The sequence below is a fragment of the Myotis davidii genome, unplaced genomic scaffold (assembly GCF_000327345.1).
Source record: "Myotis davidii unplaced genomic scaffold, ASM32734v1 scaffold111, whole genome shotgun sequence".
NCBI lineage: Eukaryota > Metazoa > Chordata > Mammalia > Chiroptera > Vespertilionidae > Myotis > Myotis davidii.
In genome coordinates this window covers 888401-905372 of record NW_006284347.1, presented here as the reverse complement: position 1 = coordinate 905372, position 16972 = coordinate 888401, and the positions used below count along the sequence as shown (strand labels likewise).

Genomic DNA, 16972 nt, shown 5'->3' with positions numbered 1-16972 from the left:
TGAGCGTTGTGATCACTGACTCATTTAGTCTTCACAGTTACTCTGCGAGGTAGAAACTTCGTACAGACCAAAGAAGCGGCACAGTCTGAATTGGAAGCCAGGTCTTTGAATCCAGACCCTGGGTCCTTAACCACTTTAGCAACATTTCCTGACCTTCCATCAGCTGTATAACACCCTCTGTTTGTTTGTTTTTTAAGTACATATATTTATTGATTTCAGAGAGGAAGGGAGAGGGAGAGAGAAACATCAATGATGAGAGAATCATTAATCAGCTGCCTCCTGCTGGGGATTGAGCCTGCAACCCAGGCCCATGCCCTTGATCAGAATCGAACCCAGGACCTTCAGTCTGTAGGCGGACACTCTATCCACTGAACCAAACTGGCTGGGCACACCCTTTGGTTTTTCCGTGTCCTCTGTGGCACCTGTGTTGGTAAGTCTATCTCTTCTTGAACAATAATATCCATGAAATGATATGTGGGATATACTGACCAACAGGAAGTGGTTCTAGACTAGAGTGAGGCTAGAGAAGTAGGCAGGGTCTTGATCAGGGAGGTCTGGACTTTATTGGCAAGGTATGGAAATGTTTTAAATGGAAACATACAACTGTTGCTTCAAGGGTAGGGCAGAGTAGGTGCTAGCTAAGGAGTCCGGCGGGTGGTGGTTCTTAACAGAGGGATCCTGTTTTCAAGGATTGTCAGAGTCCCTTTTTCCTTCACCCACGTGCTGCTGAAACAGTCCCCCTCAACAGGTTTGCATGGTAAAGTTTCCCCAAGAGATGCAGATTATATTCTGCCCCCTTGGAATTTCGAGTCTAAAACAGTTATCTCAAAGTAAAGTTTACAGTCGTCCACTGTCCTGATTCATACCACATTGTCAGTCCTTGTTCGTCATCTCCCAAGAATGGATTGTGAAATGCAGCAAAGTTTTCTGACTTATGAGGATAAGTGTGAGCTCTGGCTTTGCAACCCCAGACTCTTGCCAGAGTAGGTAAATAGCACAGAATTGACAAGGGTAAGTTTTTTCAAAAACAGTAACCAAAGCAGTTTAAGCACACACTAAGAAGTAATTGATGTGTAAAACTTTCCAGTATTACAAAAGAGTAATTCTACCCTTACATTAATTTCTCCCTTACCTGTTCAGCCAGTAGTTTAAATGTGAGTGGTCATACTGATCACGTCAGGAGCTTTAATTGCAGATTCCTAGGCTCTTCCTGGAGATTCTGATTTGCAAAATTTGTAGTGAAAGCTTGGGGTCAGTCTTTTTTTACAAGCATCTTTAGGTGATTCAGATGTAGGGAACCCTGCATTTCACTAATCAGAGTATTCCTATTCTTATTCCTTGTTTAACTATCTTCCCTACATGGAAAGTTCTCTGATTTGGGGGACTTTGTTTTGGTCACCATTGTACCCACAGTGCCTGGCGCAGAAATGCCCAATAGGTTAATTTGCACTGGATAATCATGGTTCTATTCATTTAAGCAAATATTTGTTGGGCTATGTACTTGGAATTAGATCCTGGGAACACAGACTATAAAATGAGTTTGTATTCAGGTAGAGAGCAGTAATTGGATGCTTCTCAAAGAATTCCCTGTCCTAAATTACTTTGATACCTTTGAGTCTGATGACCATCACAGGAAACTAACTTTTTAGTCTATCCTGTTACCTGTACATTATTTAACTTGTTACCCATGTACTTGTTACGAAGGTCACGCTCCTATGTGTTATGTTTGCAGCAAATCCAGAGCAACTTCATTGTTGTCATACATCCGGGTTCAACAACTTTAAGGATTGGTCGAGCCACAGACACACTTCCTATCAGCATTCCTCATGTCATTGCACGAAGACACAAGCAACAAGGGCAGCCACTGTACAAAGACAACTGGCTCCTAAGGGAAGGACTAAATGTAAGTTAGAAATGGAGGACTTGGAGAGAAAGCCCAAGGTTGCTTCCTTGGGAAGCCTTAGACATTCAAGTATATGCAGTAATCTTGAATAAATATTTTCATAGCTTTATGTTTTTAAAGAATAGCATCATTCAGGGTTACCAATATCATTTTTCATCTGAGCTAGCAATTTTAAATTGTAAAGAAGTAAATATAATTCAATTTTTTTAACCCATTGGGATGAATTGGATATTGAGGAGACTGATTTTTAATGGAAGATACAGACTTATCACTTACTTAAAATGATGCATTCAGATATTTTTTCTTCCAGATATTTAGAGGAGTTTAAATTCATGTTTCAATTCATAAGCAAATTGAATTGCTACACAAATCACTTACTACAATCTTAGGTCAAATCATAATTTAAAGGCAAAAACTATTCCCTTATAGTAAACATTTACTTTATTCTATTTTACAAATGGTAATTATCAGAAAAAGTTTGTGATAGGTGTTAAATGTGTATATTACACTGTAATCCACTTTTAAGTTTTAAATCAAGGGTAGTTTTAGGAACTTGCGGTTTCTATAATTTTGATAATAAGCTTTAGGGTTCCATTTTTTTTAAACTTTTTATTGATTAAGATATTACAAATGTGTCTTTATACCCCCCAGGGTTCCATTTTTTAGCATAACTAGCAGACCCTACTAAAGTCCATATAACTTAATGATATAAGAATCTAAAAATCACTTATATCATTGAGTGATTCGACTTTAGAGAAAAAAAATTGAAAGAAAATATTTTCTACCAAAAAGGTGTGAATATATTCTTTACAGTATCACTGTAATTTGAACACTTGTTGATTAAGCAAAATAACACATGAAGAAGTATAACATTGTTACAAATTCTAAACATGAAAATGATATAATTATATGAGTCTGAAATACTTTGTAAATGTAAAAATAGCTATGCTCTCATTAGTATTATGAAATTTTTTTATCAACCCAAAGTTACTCGAAGTTACAGATTTTTGCAAATAGTTGGTTTATAGTGAGGGTTCTTTTATGACATTTTTTATTTATAAAAAATATAAAGATTACTTTAAATTCCGAAGATTAATACATATGACAGATTAGGGAAGCTACTTGTTGATGAGGGAGCATTTCCCATTGTTGCATTAAATTAGTAGTTTGCTAGTTTGCCTTCCCTTTTCACTAAATCCTTTGTACCACTCATCTTTCCTTCTTTTTTCCCCCAGAAACCTGAAAGTAATGAACAAAGACAAAATGGTCTTAAAATGGTGGATCAAGCAATATGGTCTAAAAAGATGTCAAATGGTACAAGGCGGATTCCTGTGTCCCCTGAACAGGTTCAGTTTCAACTCTTCAGATTTATTCTTTTAGCACAGCTATTATAGCATAATGACGTTCATGTGCTCTACCTATTTCATTATGCAAGTGCAATAAGGGATTTCCTTTAAAAAGGAGAAAAACCATTCCTAATCACCTATGGAATACCTGAATCAGTGTCACAAATGCTTAGGCCAGCCAAATGATTTATAAGGTGGTATTTCCTGTCACAAGTTGATAAAATTTACAGTTTACCTGAGAGTCTTAAGTGTGTAATTCCAAGACCTTGGTGGGAAGCTGTATTCTTACCGTAATAGTTATTTTAGTGCAGTAAACCAATACAATTAGGAATGGCTATGAGTCAGTATGATATGTAAATTTGTATTCAACTTTAGGTAGAGTGCAGTATTAATTTTGGACTGGCTGCGATTCACAGCCTAGGTGTCAAAAATCACAGGGAAAATTCTAGATTGTGGAGAAGGGCAAGAGAATCCTTTTGTTACCAGTCATTATTCCCCCAAATTTCTTGGGTTTGTGATTAAAATTTGCCACTATATCTGGTCCCTGAGGGAGAGGAGAAAAGAGGACTCAACTACACACCCTTTTTTCCCTTGTCTAAATTCAGAGAATCAATGATGCAATTTCATTTCAGGCACGCTCCTACAACAAGCAGATGCGACCTGCAATTTTAGATCACTGTTCTGGAAATAAATGGACAAACACATCTCATCACCCTGAGTTTTTGGTTGGCGAAGAGGTAGGAAACTTCTTTACTGTGAAATGGAAGAAGAAAACCTCGTCTTAATGCTGAAATTCATTTACTTTCCCATCCAGTTCTAGTTCCCTGGCATTCCGTGATCCTACTTTGAGGATCAGATAGTCACATTGGCTCTTGAAGTAATAGATATTCCACCCTCAACACTTAGAACATTCAGCAAGTGTTAATGATGATTTCTAGCCTTGGAATTTTGAACGTGAATCCAGAAAACCCTGAGAGAAGAGTTTTAATGTGTTCATCTTCCTGTCTTCTAGGCCTTGTATGTTAATCCACTGGACTGTTACAATATCCACTGGCCTATTAGAAGAGGTCAGTTAAATATTCACCCGGGACCTGGGGGCTCCCTTACAGCTGTTCTGGCAGATATTGAAGTAATATGGTCTCATGCAATACAAAAATACTTGGAAATTCCATTGAAAGATTTAAAGGTGAGCTCAGATTCCCAATTACTTGGATTGTCTTTAAGATTCTTGGTTGCCCAACCGACGTGGCTTAGTGGTTAAGTATCGACCTATGAACCAGAAAGTCACTGTTTGATTCCCATTAGGGCATATGCCTGGGTTGCATGGGCTTCATCCCCAGTAGGGGCAATCAGTGATTCTCTCTCATCATTGAAGTTTCTGTCTCTCTTTTCCTCTCCCTTCCTCTCTGAAATCAATAAAAATAAGATTTTTTAATAAGTTCGGCCCATAGGGCTCAGCAGTTGGGTGTTGACCGAGGAACCAAGAGGTTACTGGTTTGATTTCCAGTTAGGGCACACGCCTGGGTTGCAGGCTCAATCCCCAGTAGGAGTGCATTCAGGAGGCAGCCCATCGATGATGTTCCTCTCTCATCAATGTTATTATCTCTCTATCCCTCTCCCTTCTTCCTCTCTAAAAAAATGTTTAAAAAAAAAAGATTCTTGGTCAATTAAAGTATCCATTACTGAGTTATTTGTAATATAGTGTCCTAAAAGCTTTCTTGGCCTTCAGGTGAAGATCTTTTCTACACTGAATCTAATCTCCCTTAAAGCTTTCTCTTTTTCGTGTTCTGTTTGTTTCTTTGATATCTGTCTCTCCTGCTCTGCAAGCAGCAAGCTTGCTCATGTTTATGCCTTCTCTCTGGACCTTTTTCAGACACATGAGATACCTTATTTTTCATTTCACAATCCTTTATAATAAAAGCCCAATATGCTAAGTGTCTGGTCATCCATTCAACCAATCAAAGCGCAATATGCTAATGATATGCTAAGGCCACTCAACTGCTCGCTAAGACGTGCACTGACCACCAGGGGGCAGGTACTCCGACCGGTAGGTTAGATTCCAGCTGGGGTCCTCCCGATCAGGACTGAGCGAGACGGGCCAGACACGCTCTTGAGCCTCCTGCGGTCTGCTGGGGCCTTCAAACCCTGAATGGCCCAGCTCTGATTGCCAGCCAGGCCTAGGGATCCCACACGTGCACGAATTTCGTGCACTGGGCCTCTACTAGTTAAATAATTTAAAGAAAAAGAGAAAAATCAACATTATCTATTTTTTCATAAAACCCAAAAGATAGTTTTGAGCTTTTATTCTGGGCCTCTAACCATTACTGCTACTGCTTTAGAGAGAATCCTCTCTGAAGACAAGTGTGGTGAAATGTATTTGACCAGACTGTAATGTTAACCATTTAATATTTTTTTCTTTGTTCTTCTTAGTATTATAGGTGTATCTTGTTAATTCCTGATATTTATAATAAGCAGCATGTGAAAGAATTGGTGAATATGATCCTAATGAAGATGGGTTTCTCAGGTATGTCTGATACGCCAGTGAAGCCTACTTGAAAAGAGAATCTTTTTCAGTGACAAAGTTAATCCAGTTTCCTGCTTTATTGAATACATATTTGAGAGATTCGGCAATGCTTGAATATTTGCCCAGAAGTTCCTAGACTTTAGTTGATGATTTATTTTAGGAGCGTTGCTGCTCCCCAGCTCATTGCTCCTCTGCCTTTTGTTTTAGGGATTGTGGTCCATCAGGAGTCTGTGTGTGCCACTTTTGGAAGTGGTTTAAGCAGCACGTGTATTGTAGATGTTGGGGACCAGAAGACAAGTGTATGCTGTGTGGAGGATGGGGTTTCTCATCGGAATACTCGGTAAGGGATGTGGAAGGTGGCATTCCCCATCCTTCTCCCCTCACAGTCTGTTCAGCTATAAAGCACCACAAATCAGAAAGAAATTATTTTTTTAAATTTTTTTATATATTTTATTGATTTTTTACAGAGAGGAAGGGAGAGGGATAGAGAGTTAGAAACATCAATGAGAGAGAAACATCGATCAGCTGCCTCCTGCACACTCCCCACTGGGGATGTGCCCACAACCAAGGTACATGCCCTTGACCGGAATCGAACCCGGGACCCTTGAGTTCCCAGGCCGACGCTCCATCCACCGAGCCAAACCGGTTAGGGCAGAAATTATTTTTAAGGAATTATATATTCGGATTTTGCATAGGAAACCAGCATATTGAGGAAGTGCTAATTCTAGCAAGACTATACACAACTGATTTTACCCTTTTCTTTGGGACTCTCTAGTGTAAGTTCACACCAGCAGCTCCTGAAAGTTCTAGCATGTGCTGTGCTGTCCCACAGAGTAAGCGTATAGGTTACCTCTGTCTTTTGCTGTGGTCTGGCCTAGAGACACCAATTTAGGCAAGTCGTGTAAGAGAAAAAAAATAGGTTTTCAGGTTTGAGTTCTCTAGCTAGCTAGCATTTTGAGTATCTGCTTTTCTTGCCATAAATGGTGTTCAGTGAGTAACTTTATGGTGGTTAGTTCCCTTCATGTGTCATCACTGATATGAGAGTCAATAAAATAACCAGCAGGTTTGCTGCTTGTCCTTCCTGAGACAAGCCCCGCACAGGTGAGCAAGCACACTCTGGTAGTGCTCATGTGGGCTCCTTGCAGCATTGTGTGCTCCCAGGATGGCTTCTCCAGGAAGCATGAATTCTTGTCCCTTACATTAGGTAGTTTGAATCTCAAAGTATAGAAACAAATACAGAAGAGGTCCCAAGACGCTCATGAGAAAGGTTAATCTGTTGCCTCCCACCTCAAGTTACAAAGCATTCTAAAGCCCAGTATGACTTAGTTTGGTTCATCCATTGTTTGTATTGTCTAATGCCAGTGGTTTTCAAGATATTAAGAAAACACTGGATTTCAGGTCTCTAACCACTGAAATAACGTAGCAGTGGTCTTTCCAAATTGTAGACATGTTCAGTTAGTGGATATTACCCTCGCAGATTTCTCCCATAACTGTCTTACGGTGTTTGTCACCTTTATTTGCTGGGGAATATACATAGGCGAACAACTGTCAAATGGTGAATGTTGGAAATGAGCTGGACCTAATGGTGTGTTTTCTATTTCTTAGATAGTTTTTGCAAATAGCATGACTGCTTCCAGGTGCTGTACCACTAGTTTATTCCAGAGTTCCCCTTTTCCCTCCCATCCATTTATCTGTTCCTTCCTTTTTTTAAAATATATTTTTATTTATTTCAGAGAAGAAGGGAGAGGGAGAGAGAGAAACATCAATGATGAAAAAGAATCATTAATCGGCTGCCTCCTGCATCCGCTGAGCCAAACCAGCTAGGGTTGTTCTTTCATTCTTTAATTTATTCCTACAACAGACATTTCTTGAAACGTGCTCTTTTACTGTGCCTAATGGAGTTTTTGAATCCTTTGCACCTTCTGAACTGAGAGATTACACATCTGCCCTTTCTCTTAACTCTAGACTCTGTCTGGCATATGGAGGGTCTGACGTATCAAGATGTTTTTACTGGCTGATGCAGCGAGCTGGATTCCCTTATAGAGAATGCCAGTTAACAAATAAAATGGATTGCCTTCTTCTGCAGCACCTAAAGGAAACTTTCTGTCATTTAGATCAGGTGGGAACAAAATCAAAATTGATTCTTTTTGCTTTCAGGAAAAACGTAACAATATCATGCCACCCTTTCAACTTAAGCTGATAAAGCCTTGAAGCTGAAGCCTGTAGGAGTGAATTTTTTGGTGGGGTCAGAGCTGTATAGCTTGTCTCAGGCCCTGGAGACTGCAGATACCTCTCTATAGGATCTGTGGTCATTCTGATGAAGGATGATTCTTTAGGTGTGAAGAATAGTAGCAGGTAATACATAGGTACAGACACTTAGTAAAATGGTACCTTTTGAAGCACTTTCTTGGTATTGTGAACAGTCAACATTTTATCATTGCTGTATATGGCACGCTACCTTTTTATACTCTTAGAGTTTTTTTCCCTCTTTTCAAGTAATATAATTCTGATAAAAAATTTTGAGAAATATAAATCTAGGTAACATTCCTCAGTTATTGAGAGCGTTTTTTGATTGATTTGGATCATTATATTAGTGTTTTATCGATAATGAAGAAAACAAAACATTTAACTTTTGTGTCAATTTCACAGATGTTAAAAGGAAAGCAAGTCACCATTGAACTCTTATGAAGTTCCAGTGGGTGTGGTAGAAAGTTGTAGGGCAGCCCTTTTACAGGTGAGGTTAACATGATAGGGAGGCTTCATTGTAGTTAGAGGAGTTTACATGCACTTTTACTGATTCACTGACAGCATCTTTTCCTGGAATCAGGACATCTCTGGGCTTCAGGACCATGAGTTTCAGATTCGACATCCAGATTCGCCTGCCCTGCTTTACCAGTTTCGCTTAGGAGATGAAAAGCTCCAGGTAACATGTGGGTATATATTTTCATGGCTAGAAAGAAAGCCAGCCAGGCTCGGTCCCTTGCTGGAAACCTCATGAGAGCAGAATGTGAACTCGTGTAGATTACTCACTAAATCAAATTAGAACAGATCTGAGAACCATCTTTTTAATTAGTCACTATGTGATTAAGTTATTTGGAGAGAAATTCCATTCTTCTAGGTAACATTTGCTTTGAGATCCTGTGGTGTCATGTCACCCATTCAATTTGCATGATAAGTGAGTGTTCTGCCTGCCTGCACTGAAGAAATAATGCTTTTCCCAAAAGAGGACACTGCACAGTCTAACTTCTAGGATCTAATCTGCCAGTTTTATTTTTTTGGAAGAACAAAATTTAGTGGGTCAGTTTTTTCAGGAGGCAGTATCTCAGTTGATTATTCTTTTCCTTCCACACACAGGCTCCAATGGCTTTGTTTTATCCAGCAACCTTTGGAATCGTTGGACAAAAAATGACGACTCTGCAGCACAGGTCGCAGGGTGACCCTGAGGACCCGCATGATGAGCACTACCTGCTGGCCACACAGAGCAAGCAAGAGCAGGTCCGCAGGTTCTGGTGTGAGGAGAGGTTTTGTCCTGCAGGAGAAGTTGGCCCGTGATTGATGGATCAGTGCAGTCACTGCCATCTGACAGAGTGCTAAAGCTGATCCTGTTTTAGAACTGTAGATGAAATGAAGTCTAAATTTAAAATCTGGGTGGCAGATCTTTTTTGGTTCAGCAAGCATTCATCCATTTTTCAGAATACCAATCCACACATTTAAAAGTAAATTTAATGAAGTGACTTTTGAATATTTATCCGTAGTAAATATTTTCAGTAAAATCTCACCTCTATTTAATTATAAGGTATGAGGGTTGTGTGGCATAAGCAAAGAATTGCATTCCTTTGTCCAGAGCTGATGCTAGTAATAGGATGGCTGGTGCCAGGGCACAAATTAGAGCTGTTATCTGCTAATGAAACGGCAGCTCATGGTGAAGAGAAGAGGACCGTATTTTCTAGTCCTCATTCCTGCCCCAAAGGTGGGCACGAGGTGGTTAGAAAAGGTCTGAAAATGAGGATTTCATAACAGTCACTGGCCCAAGAATTCCACGGAAATACTCCACTTAAAAACTCAGTTCAAGGAGAAAAGTTAGTCTGCACTGACATCTCAGTTTTAAAATCCAGCCTGTAATAGTAAGGTGCTGAGATCGCCCTCCCTGCCAGAGACTGCTTTAGAATTGTCGTAGTGCATCTTCTTCTGTCATCTCACTCAGGTGGGTGGTTGTGTACTCTGGTGTATCTCCTCTCAGCAGCAGGCCCTCGTGTATAGTAGTGCATAGTGAGGGAACAGCAGCGGGAGGGGGTCTAGTTGGAAAACATGGACAGTGTTCTTAGTCATACCATCTACTTGATTGTCCTTTTCATTTAAAGTCTGCAAAAGCTACTGCTGACCGCAAGTCTGCATCCAAGCCTATTGGATTTGAAGGGGATCTTCGTGGGCAGTCCTCGGATCTTCCGGAAAGACTCCATTCCCAGGAGGTGGATTTGGGGTCCTCCCAGGGAGACTGTCTGATGGCTGGCAATGACTCTGAGGAGGCCCTCACTGCGCTGATGTCCAGGAAGACTGCCATCTCGCTGTTTGAAGGGAAAGCCCTAGGCCTGGATAAAGCCATCCTTCATAGCATAGACTGCTGTTGTAAGCACATTCGGGAGGCCGGGAGGTAGCCATTACCTGAACTGGCTGAAGCTAGGGGTGGTTGTGCAGTGTAGCATAGCGTTACTCATTCAAAACAACCGAGCACCTACCTTGTGCTTGCATTATTGGGTATTGGGAATTGGTCCCTGGCCTTGTTGGAGGAGACCAAAATAAGGCAAGTTATCACACAAATGTGAAATTACAACTGTGGCAGGTGCAACAGAATTGAACTAAATAGTACTGACTGAGAGCTTCTGAATGAGGGATTTAATAAGGGTGTTTTACTCCATAGGGGAGGTGTGGAGTGGGAGAGTCAGGGAAAAAAACACTTGAGAGAGATCTGGGCGGTGAGTGGAGGTTAGCCAGAGGAAGATCTTAGCCTGTGTGAGGGCCAGTGTGGCTGGGACACGGTGTGAGGAGGAGGCTAGAGAAGAGAGTGCACACTACATGGGACTTTTTAGGCCGCCTCAGAGATTTGGATCGTTCGGCGAGTACCAGGGTGTGGGCAGCAACATGCTCATTTTGTGTTTTGTAAGGTTCCTCTGGCTGCATTGTTGGGTTGGAGAGAGATCTCTGAGCAGGCTCTCACATTATCTAATAAGCAAGAGGTGGTGGTGGAGATCCCTGGGGTGGGGTGGGTATGGAGAAAAAGCGTGGACGGGCTATCACTGTCTTTGCAGCATCTGATGACACCAAAAAGAAGATGTACAGCTCCATCCTGGTGGTGGGAGGTGGTCTGATGTTTCATAAAGCACAAGAATTTCTGCAGCACAGAATTCTCAACAAAATGCCACCTTCATTCAGGCGAATTATTGAAAATGTGGAAGTTATCACAAGGCCCAAGGTATGTTGCTCATAGTACAAGTTGGACTGTGTAAATGAAAAAAGCATTGATTATTTCTAATTCTATTGTATGCGGACAGATAAAATCCTGGAAGTTATGGTCATATGTCTGGGAGTTCTTGAGGGTTTGGGGCAAGTGGAAATGTTACTTACAGCAGGTCACAGATGTGGAGAAAGGAGCTCTGGGCAAGGGGACTGGATTCTGGGTTTTAGTCCCTGCTGTACTATCCAAAGCTAGCAAGACTGGGTGCCTTTGTAGGACAGTGGGACCTGGAGGAGACTGGCCCGTGTCATGCCATCAGCCGGAACAACTCCCTTGTTATCTTTCATGCTGAGAATGTGCTACTGGTCCCTAGACCAGGTGATCTTTAAGAATCATTTAGGCTTGAACTATCTTGAAGTATAAACCTAGGAATTTAGAAATAAATTGTGCCTATACTTCGTCATATCTCATTGACAATTCCTGGGAATGTTCTCACTTAATTTTAATCCTGAGGGAGAGATTATGGGATATATTTATTCTACTTCAATTTCAAAGTAAGTTATTTCTTTACATATGTTCTGTTTTCAGAGCTATTTGTGGAATAATAGTGAATAATAGTAGCTTTAGTAATACAAACTAAAAAGTTTTCTTGTCAGTTGAAACAGAAAGAGGCCTGTAGTTCATGAGTCCTTAATGCAGGTTTAAAATCTGGCTTATTAGGTATTGACTCCAGGGGGGCTCCCCAGGGGTCCCCCCGCCCCCAATTCAAATAAATGATTGAGTGGACATCTTGTCTGCTTGTGCTGACCTATCTGTACCGCTGCTCTAGGACATGGATCCTCGGCTGATTTCATGGAAAGGGGGCGCAGTGCTGGCTTGTTTGGATACAACACAGGAACTGTGGATCTACCAGCGAGAATGGCAGCGCTTTGGTGTCCGCATGTTACGAGAGCGAGCTGCCTTCGTATGGTGAAATGGGCAGGAAAAGTCACTCTTGGAGACCCCAAACAAGCCTCTTGGTATAAAAGACTCTTAGAGGATATATATATGTATATATATTTTTTTAATTTATTACTCTAAGTGCTTCAATTTTGTGGAAAATAAATGAATTTTAACGTGTGTTGAGAACATGACCTTGGTGTGAAATTATAAGCCGCTTCTGCAGTCAAGATGTTTGAGAATAAATGCGCTAAGGTCTCCTGCCCCATTCAGGGTCTCAGGAACTCCACGGTGATGTGAGTGCTTGAGCAGTTGTCCAGTGGTGAAGCTCTTCCTTGAAGTTGACTTCTAAGTGACATGAGACAGTCTCCTGCGTCCCTGAGGAGTGGGTGTGTGACTTCGGCGCCTGGATTGTGAAAACGGTGTGGTCATGGCATTTTCCCTCTTGGCTAGAACAGCGAGCACATGATGTGACTCTCAGAATTTCAAATAGGAACAAGTTTTATTTTTTTAATTTTCTGTTAGATTACAAAAATGATGAGGGCAGATTCAGGTCTAGATTTTTCAAGGCAAAGGTTTAAGGCTGGGCTGGCTGGCTTTTGTTACCCAACATACTCTAGGGCAAGGAAAAGAAAACAGTCGTCGTCTGACCAAAACAGAACAAGAGCAGAAAAGGGAATTTTCTTTCTTTGATATGGCCAATATGAATGACTTGGGTATAATTTAGAGTTGTTAGCATGTGTTGTACAGATAAGCAGACTAACTGCTACAGTTACTGCTAACAATTCTCTTTACCTGAAGAACCAGTGAAAACATTTGGAGTTCTTTGTGTTCAGTGTGATCAGTTGACCTTAACCTGTGAGCAGTCTGAAGCAGACAGTTGTCACCACCAGTGGTCCAGACCTTAGGGAAGACTGAGTGGAAGAGAAGGCATTGTCTGCTGGAAGGGGAGCCAGTCAGTGAGCAAAGCCTGGGGGCTCTGAGACCTGGGCGGGTTGGGCAGTGCCTGATTCCTGCCAGTCTCTTGCACTTGCTTCCACTATCTTACCATCAAGAACTGGAGGTGGGACTTGGGCAAAGACACATTAGGGACAGTTAAGGGGTGAATAAGAGTGGAATCCTATATAATAAAAGGGTAATATGCAAATTGACCCTAATGGTGGAACGACCAGATGATCGCTCGACCAGTCACTATGAGATGCACTGACCACCTCTTGGTCCCTTTCCCTGGCCAGCAGGCTCCAATCGCCCAATGGTGAACAGGGAACTGGGGGTGGGTGGCAGGGGACACCGCTGGTGCCAGGCCAAGGCCCCCACCCCACATACAGAGAGCAACCCACAGCAGGAGCAGGGCTGGCGGGAGCAGGCTGACCTCTCAGACGGGGAACCAGGTGTGGGTGGCAGCAGGGGGCAGGGCCGGCTGCAGGCAGCCAGGGAAGATGGGCCTGATGCAGGCCAGGCCTAGAGATGGTACCTCCGCACGAATTTCATGCTCCTGGCCTCTAGCATAGAATGAGGATGGTAATAAGTCTTAAGACATGGAGCAGTGCTGGTAACAGAGCATTTTGCATTAGTAAGAGTATCCTATGTATCTGCCCAGTAGGTTAGGAACAAAGGGTGTAACAAAATGTAACTTGTTAGTACTATTTGGAATGTATGCCTTAATTTTGAAAATTGTATGTTCTTTGACTTAAAATTTTTTAAACAATAATTACATAAGATTTTATGTTTCTGAGCTGTTTCAACACAATTTAGTATTGGCTACCTAGTTCCAAAAATATAATTTTTTGTTTGTTTTTAATGTGTTTATTAATTTCAGAGAGGAAGGAAGGAGAGAGAGACCAGTGTGAGAGAGACATCTATCAGTTACCTCCTGAATGCACCCCATTCAGGAATTGAGCCTGCAACCTGGGCATGTTCCCCAGCTGGGAATGGAATCAGGGACCTTTTGGTGCATGGGACGACGCTCAACCGAGTCACAGGGCTGTTTCTGTTTGCAATAGTTTTTCTTGTAATAGTATATTGCTCTTACAACTGGTAGATGTTGATTCAGAGGAAGTTGGCTTCTGGTCCGAGTTTTGACATAGCCATGTTCCGTCTTCTATCACCAGCACATGAAGACTAATCTTGACAAATAAGGGGCTGTTACCACATTAAACATATTGCCTGAGTCATTACTAAGTGTCTGCTGGTGAAGTTGGACACGGGGAGATTTCACTCTGTGCTTATGCACTTTGGTTTTTATTTTATTCTTAGGACATATATTAGAATACTCAACAAATACATTTTAGCAGTCATCTACCTGAAACTGGTCCACATTCTGGAGCAGATTTAGTATTGTGCTGTGTGAAAGGACAGGCATTCCCAGAAAAATACATATGCTAACATACATAACCTTTTGGTGACCTGGAGTAAAAAAGATGCTTTTAGGAAAATTAAAAAGTTAGAAGGCTCAAAATACCACATAACTCTTGTATTCTGTAACTCCATGGTAGTTTGTTTTTACCTAAGTAAGCCATTATAATAACTCATAAGATTAATTACTTCAAGAGGGCTGTCTTCCAACATAATAGAAATATTTTTCTAAACACAAAAATTTACATAATCAAGAAACTGAACTCTAACGGTGACCTCTAATAGGTAACTGGACAGAAGTAGACAACAGTTCTGCAAGTATATTTTGATGTTCGTGTGAAAGTCACCTGTACAAGAGGCAAATAGGACAGGAACCTAGTTCAGAGAGGGAGGGTCCTATGAAAATGCCAAATGCCTAGTACAAATATACTAGGTCGTCTGGTCAGCAAAGATGGTTCAGCCTGTTGTTCCTATTTTTGTTAAAAATAAAGATGTGTGTGAGAGCGAGTTTTTAGCTAAGAAATGATTGAGTGAATTAGCTAGGGCTTACTAAATTTGGCATTCATTAATTAATCTTGGCATGTTACAAAGCTAAACACGTCTGCCTACAATGCAGGGCAGGGACTATTCAAGACTGGACGTTCAGCTGGAAGAGGCTTTTTCGTTGCATTGTCAGATGGTACGGTTTCATTTTATAACTATTATTTTTAGTTATAACTAAATTGATTTAGCTTTATAATTATAAATGTAGTTTCCATTCTTCAGTTAGTACTACAGTAGTTAGTAATATTTGTAACTAGTGGCATAAAATTTTTAATTACCAGACTAAGGCGTATACGTTCCGTTATGAGTCCTCCCTATTACTAAAGCAGTTATATACATACAATCCGCTCTACAAGTAGCCTATACAGTAAACTCCAGAACCAACACAGAAGCTTTTCTAACCGGAGGGGGCATAAGGCTTCACGTTCTCGCTTCTCGTGGGAGCAGCGAGGCTACACGGAGGAGCAGCTGTGGCAGGCTCGCAGTCTTTTCCCCACCCACACGTGCTGCTCTGCATGGAGCAGTTCTGTGCAGAAAGCGCCAGAATCCTTCATGAGACGGTACTTGGGGCAGACGTTGAGGGCATTGTAATCGTCTTTGATATCAGCCTCTCTAAAGTAGACCACCATGTATTTGTGCAGATGAGTCTGGCTCCTCAGGTCGCTGCAGAAGAGGTTAAAGGCCAGGGGGAACAGGTCTTGGGAGTTCTCACCGGGGCTGCCATTGCTCTTGCCACAGGTACCATCACACACGGTGTTGACATCGTTAGACAGAAGGAAAATGACTTTTTCCGCGGCTTTCTTCTGAGCGGTGAGCCACTGCACCGGACCCATCTCGGCTATTTTCTTTCTCTGCCACTTGTCAAGGATAACCTCACTTCTGCAGTGGTTCTGAAGAAATTCAGTGAAGTAACAAACTGTGTGATGGAAACATATTTCGGGTGGGTAAACCACAAGAACCTTAATGGGGGGCAGTAGCGTGGTGGTGGGGAAGGAAGTCTTGATCCTTTCTGTGGAGAGAGAAAAACATTTGTTATCTATAAATAGCAAATGGCAGGCTTTTGCCGTAAAGATGTTGTAAAAGCTGTATTTTGTAAGTCCTTATTACTAAATCAGTCTCTTAGTCAAGCCATACCTTTTCAGGTAAATTCATAGGTTTGAGGTACTCTGTTTTAGGTGGGTTGTTGTAACTTGAGTATTGTTAGTACCATATACTGTATAAACAGGAACATCCTGGCCTCTCCCCTTCACGTTTTTTGGGTCAATTCAGTAGTAATTCCATTTTCTACCAGCAGGTGGTAGAGTTTCTTTATAGTTCCATAGGGTTAAGTGGCACCCCTTTTCAGCTGGAATGTAACTGGAAAGCTGTCCTATGTGTGCTATAGAACAGAAACCATCTTTGAAAGTACTATAGCTAATTCAGGCCACACAACATCTTCTAAGTACAAGTATTCCCGAGGTCCTAGTTCCACAGATTTCTTAGCTTAGATCATGAGATGAAGCTTGTTTTATCTATGTTATCTGTGATAAGACGCAGACTGCCTTTATTTTCTCTTCTTTCAGTGTACCACCCTCTAGCTGGGTGTCTTTTTACTTGCGTTTCTATAGTCAGTCCTCAATATTTTAATGTTGGCAAGGCCCTTACAATATATGAATCCAAGTTACCACTGTTCTTATGCCTTATAAGAATTATTTTTAAAAACTAGAGGCCCAGTGCACAAAATTTTGTACACGGGGCGGGTGGGAGGTCCCTCAGCCCAGCCTGTGCCCTCTTGCAGTCTGGGACCCCACGGGGGATGTCCACCTGCTGGCTTAGGCCCGATCCCCTGGCAGTCAGACATCCCTCTGGCAGCCCAGGAGCCCTTGGGGGATGTCCACTTGCCAGCAGGGAGCAGGCCTAAGCAGTTGGAC

At 41.6% G+C, this 16972-nt stretch overlaps 2 protein-coding genes across 5 annotated transcripts in view; one reads left to right on the top strand and one right to left on the bottom strand.

Annotated features, from left to right (window-relative positions):
• Positions 1–15887, top strand: part of ACTR8 (ARP8 actin-related protein 8 homolog (yeast)) — a 17273-nt gene extending 1386 nt beyond the window's left edge. Inside the window, exons 2-14 of one of the 3 annotated variants that reach the window (XM_006754676.2) lie at positions 1733–1903; positions 3139–3249; positions 3882–3986; positions 4262–4435; positions 5680–5773; positions 5981–6113; positions 7739–7892; positions 8601–8696; positions 9128–9268; positions 10135–10399; positions 11080–11243; positions 12055–12244; positions 15801–15887. In XM_006754676.2, coding sequence (XP_006754739.1) covers positions 3178–3249; positions 3882–3986; positions 4262–4435; positions 5680–5773; positions 5981–6113; positions 7739–7892; positions 8601–8696; positions 9128–9268; positions 10135–10399; positions 11080–11243; positions 12055–12198 — 1542 coding nt within the window. In that variant the 5' untranslated portion in view covers positions 1733–1903; positions 3139–3177 and the 3' untranslated portion in view covers positions 12199–12244; positions 15801–15887. Of the gene's footprint in view, positions 1–778; positions 1012–1732; positions 1904–3138; positions 3250–3881; positions 3987–4261; positions 4436–5679; positions 5774–5980; positions 6114–7738; positions 7893–8600; positions 8697–9127; positions 9269–10134; positions 10400–11079; positions 11244–12054; positions 13339–15800 lie in introns of those variants that run through there. The other 2 variants (XM_015571104.1, XM_015571103.1) reach the window with 2 other exon arrangements.
• IL17RB (interleukin 17 receptor B) overlaps positions 14390–16972 on the bottom strand; it is an 18451-nt gene continuing 15868 nt past the window's right edge. For both annotated transcript variants that reach the window (XM_015571112.1, XM_006754695.2), the window contains exon 11: positions 14390–16071. In XM_015571112.1, the coding sequence (XP_015426598.1) occupies positions 15515–16071 (557 nt within the window). In that variant the 3' untranslated portion in view covers positions 14390–15514. The remainder of the gene's footprint in view (positions 16072–16972) is intronic.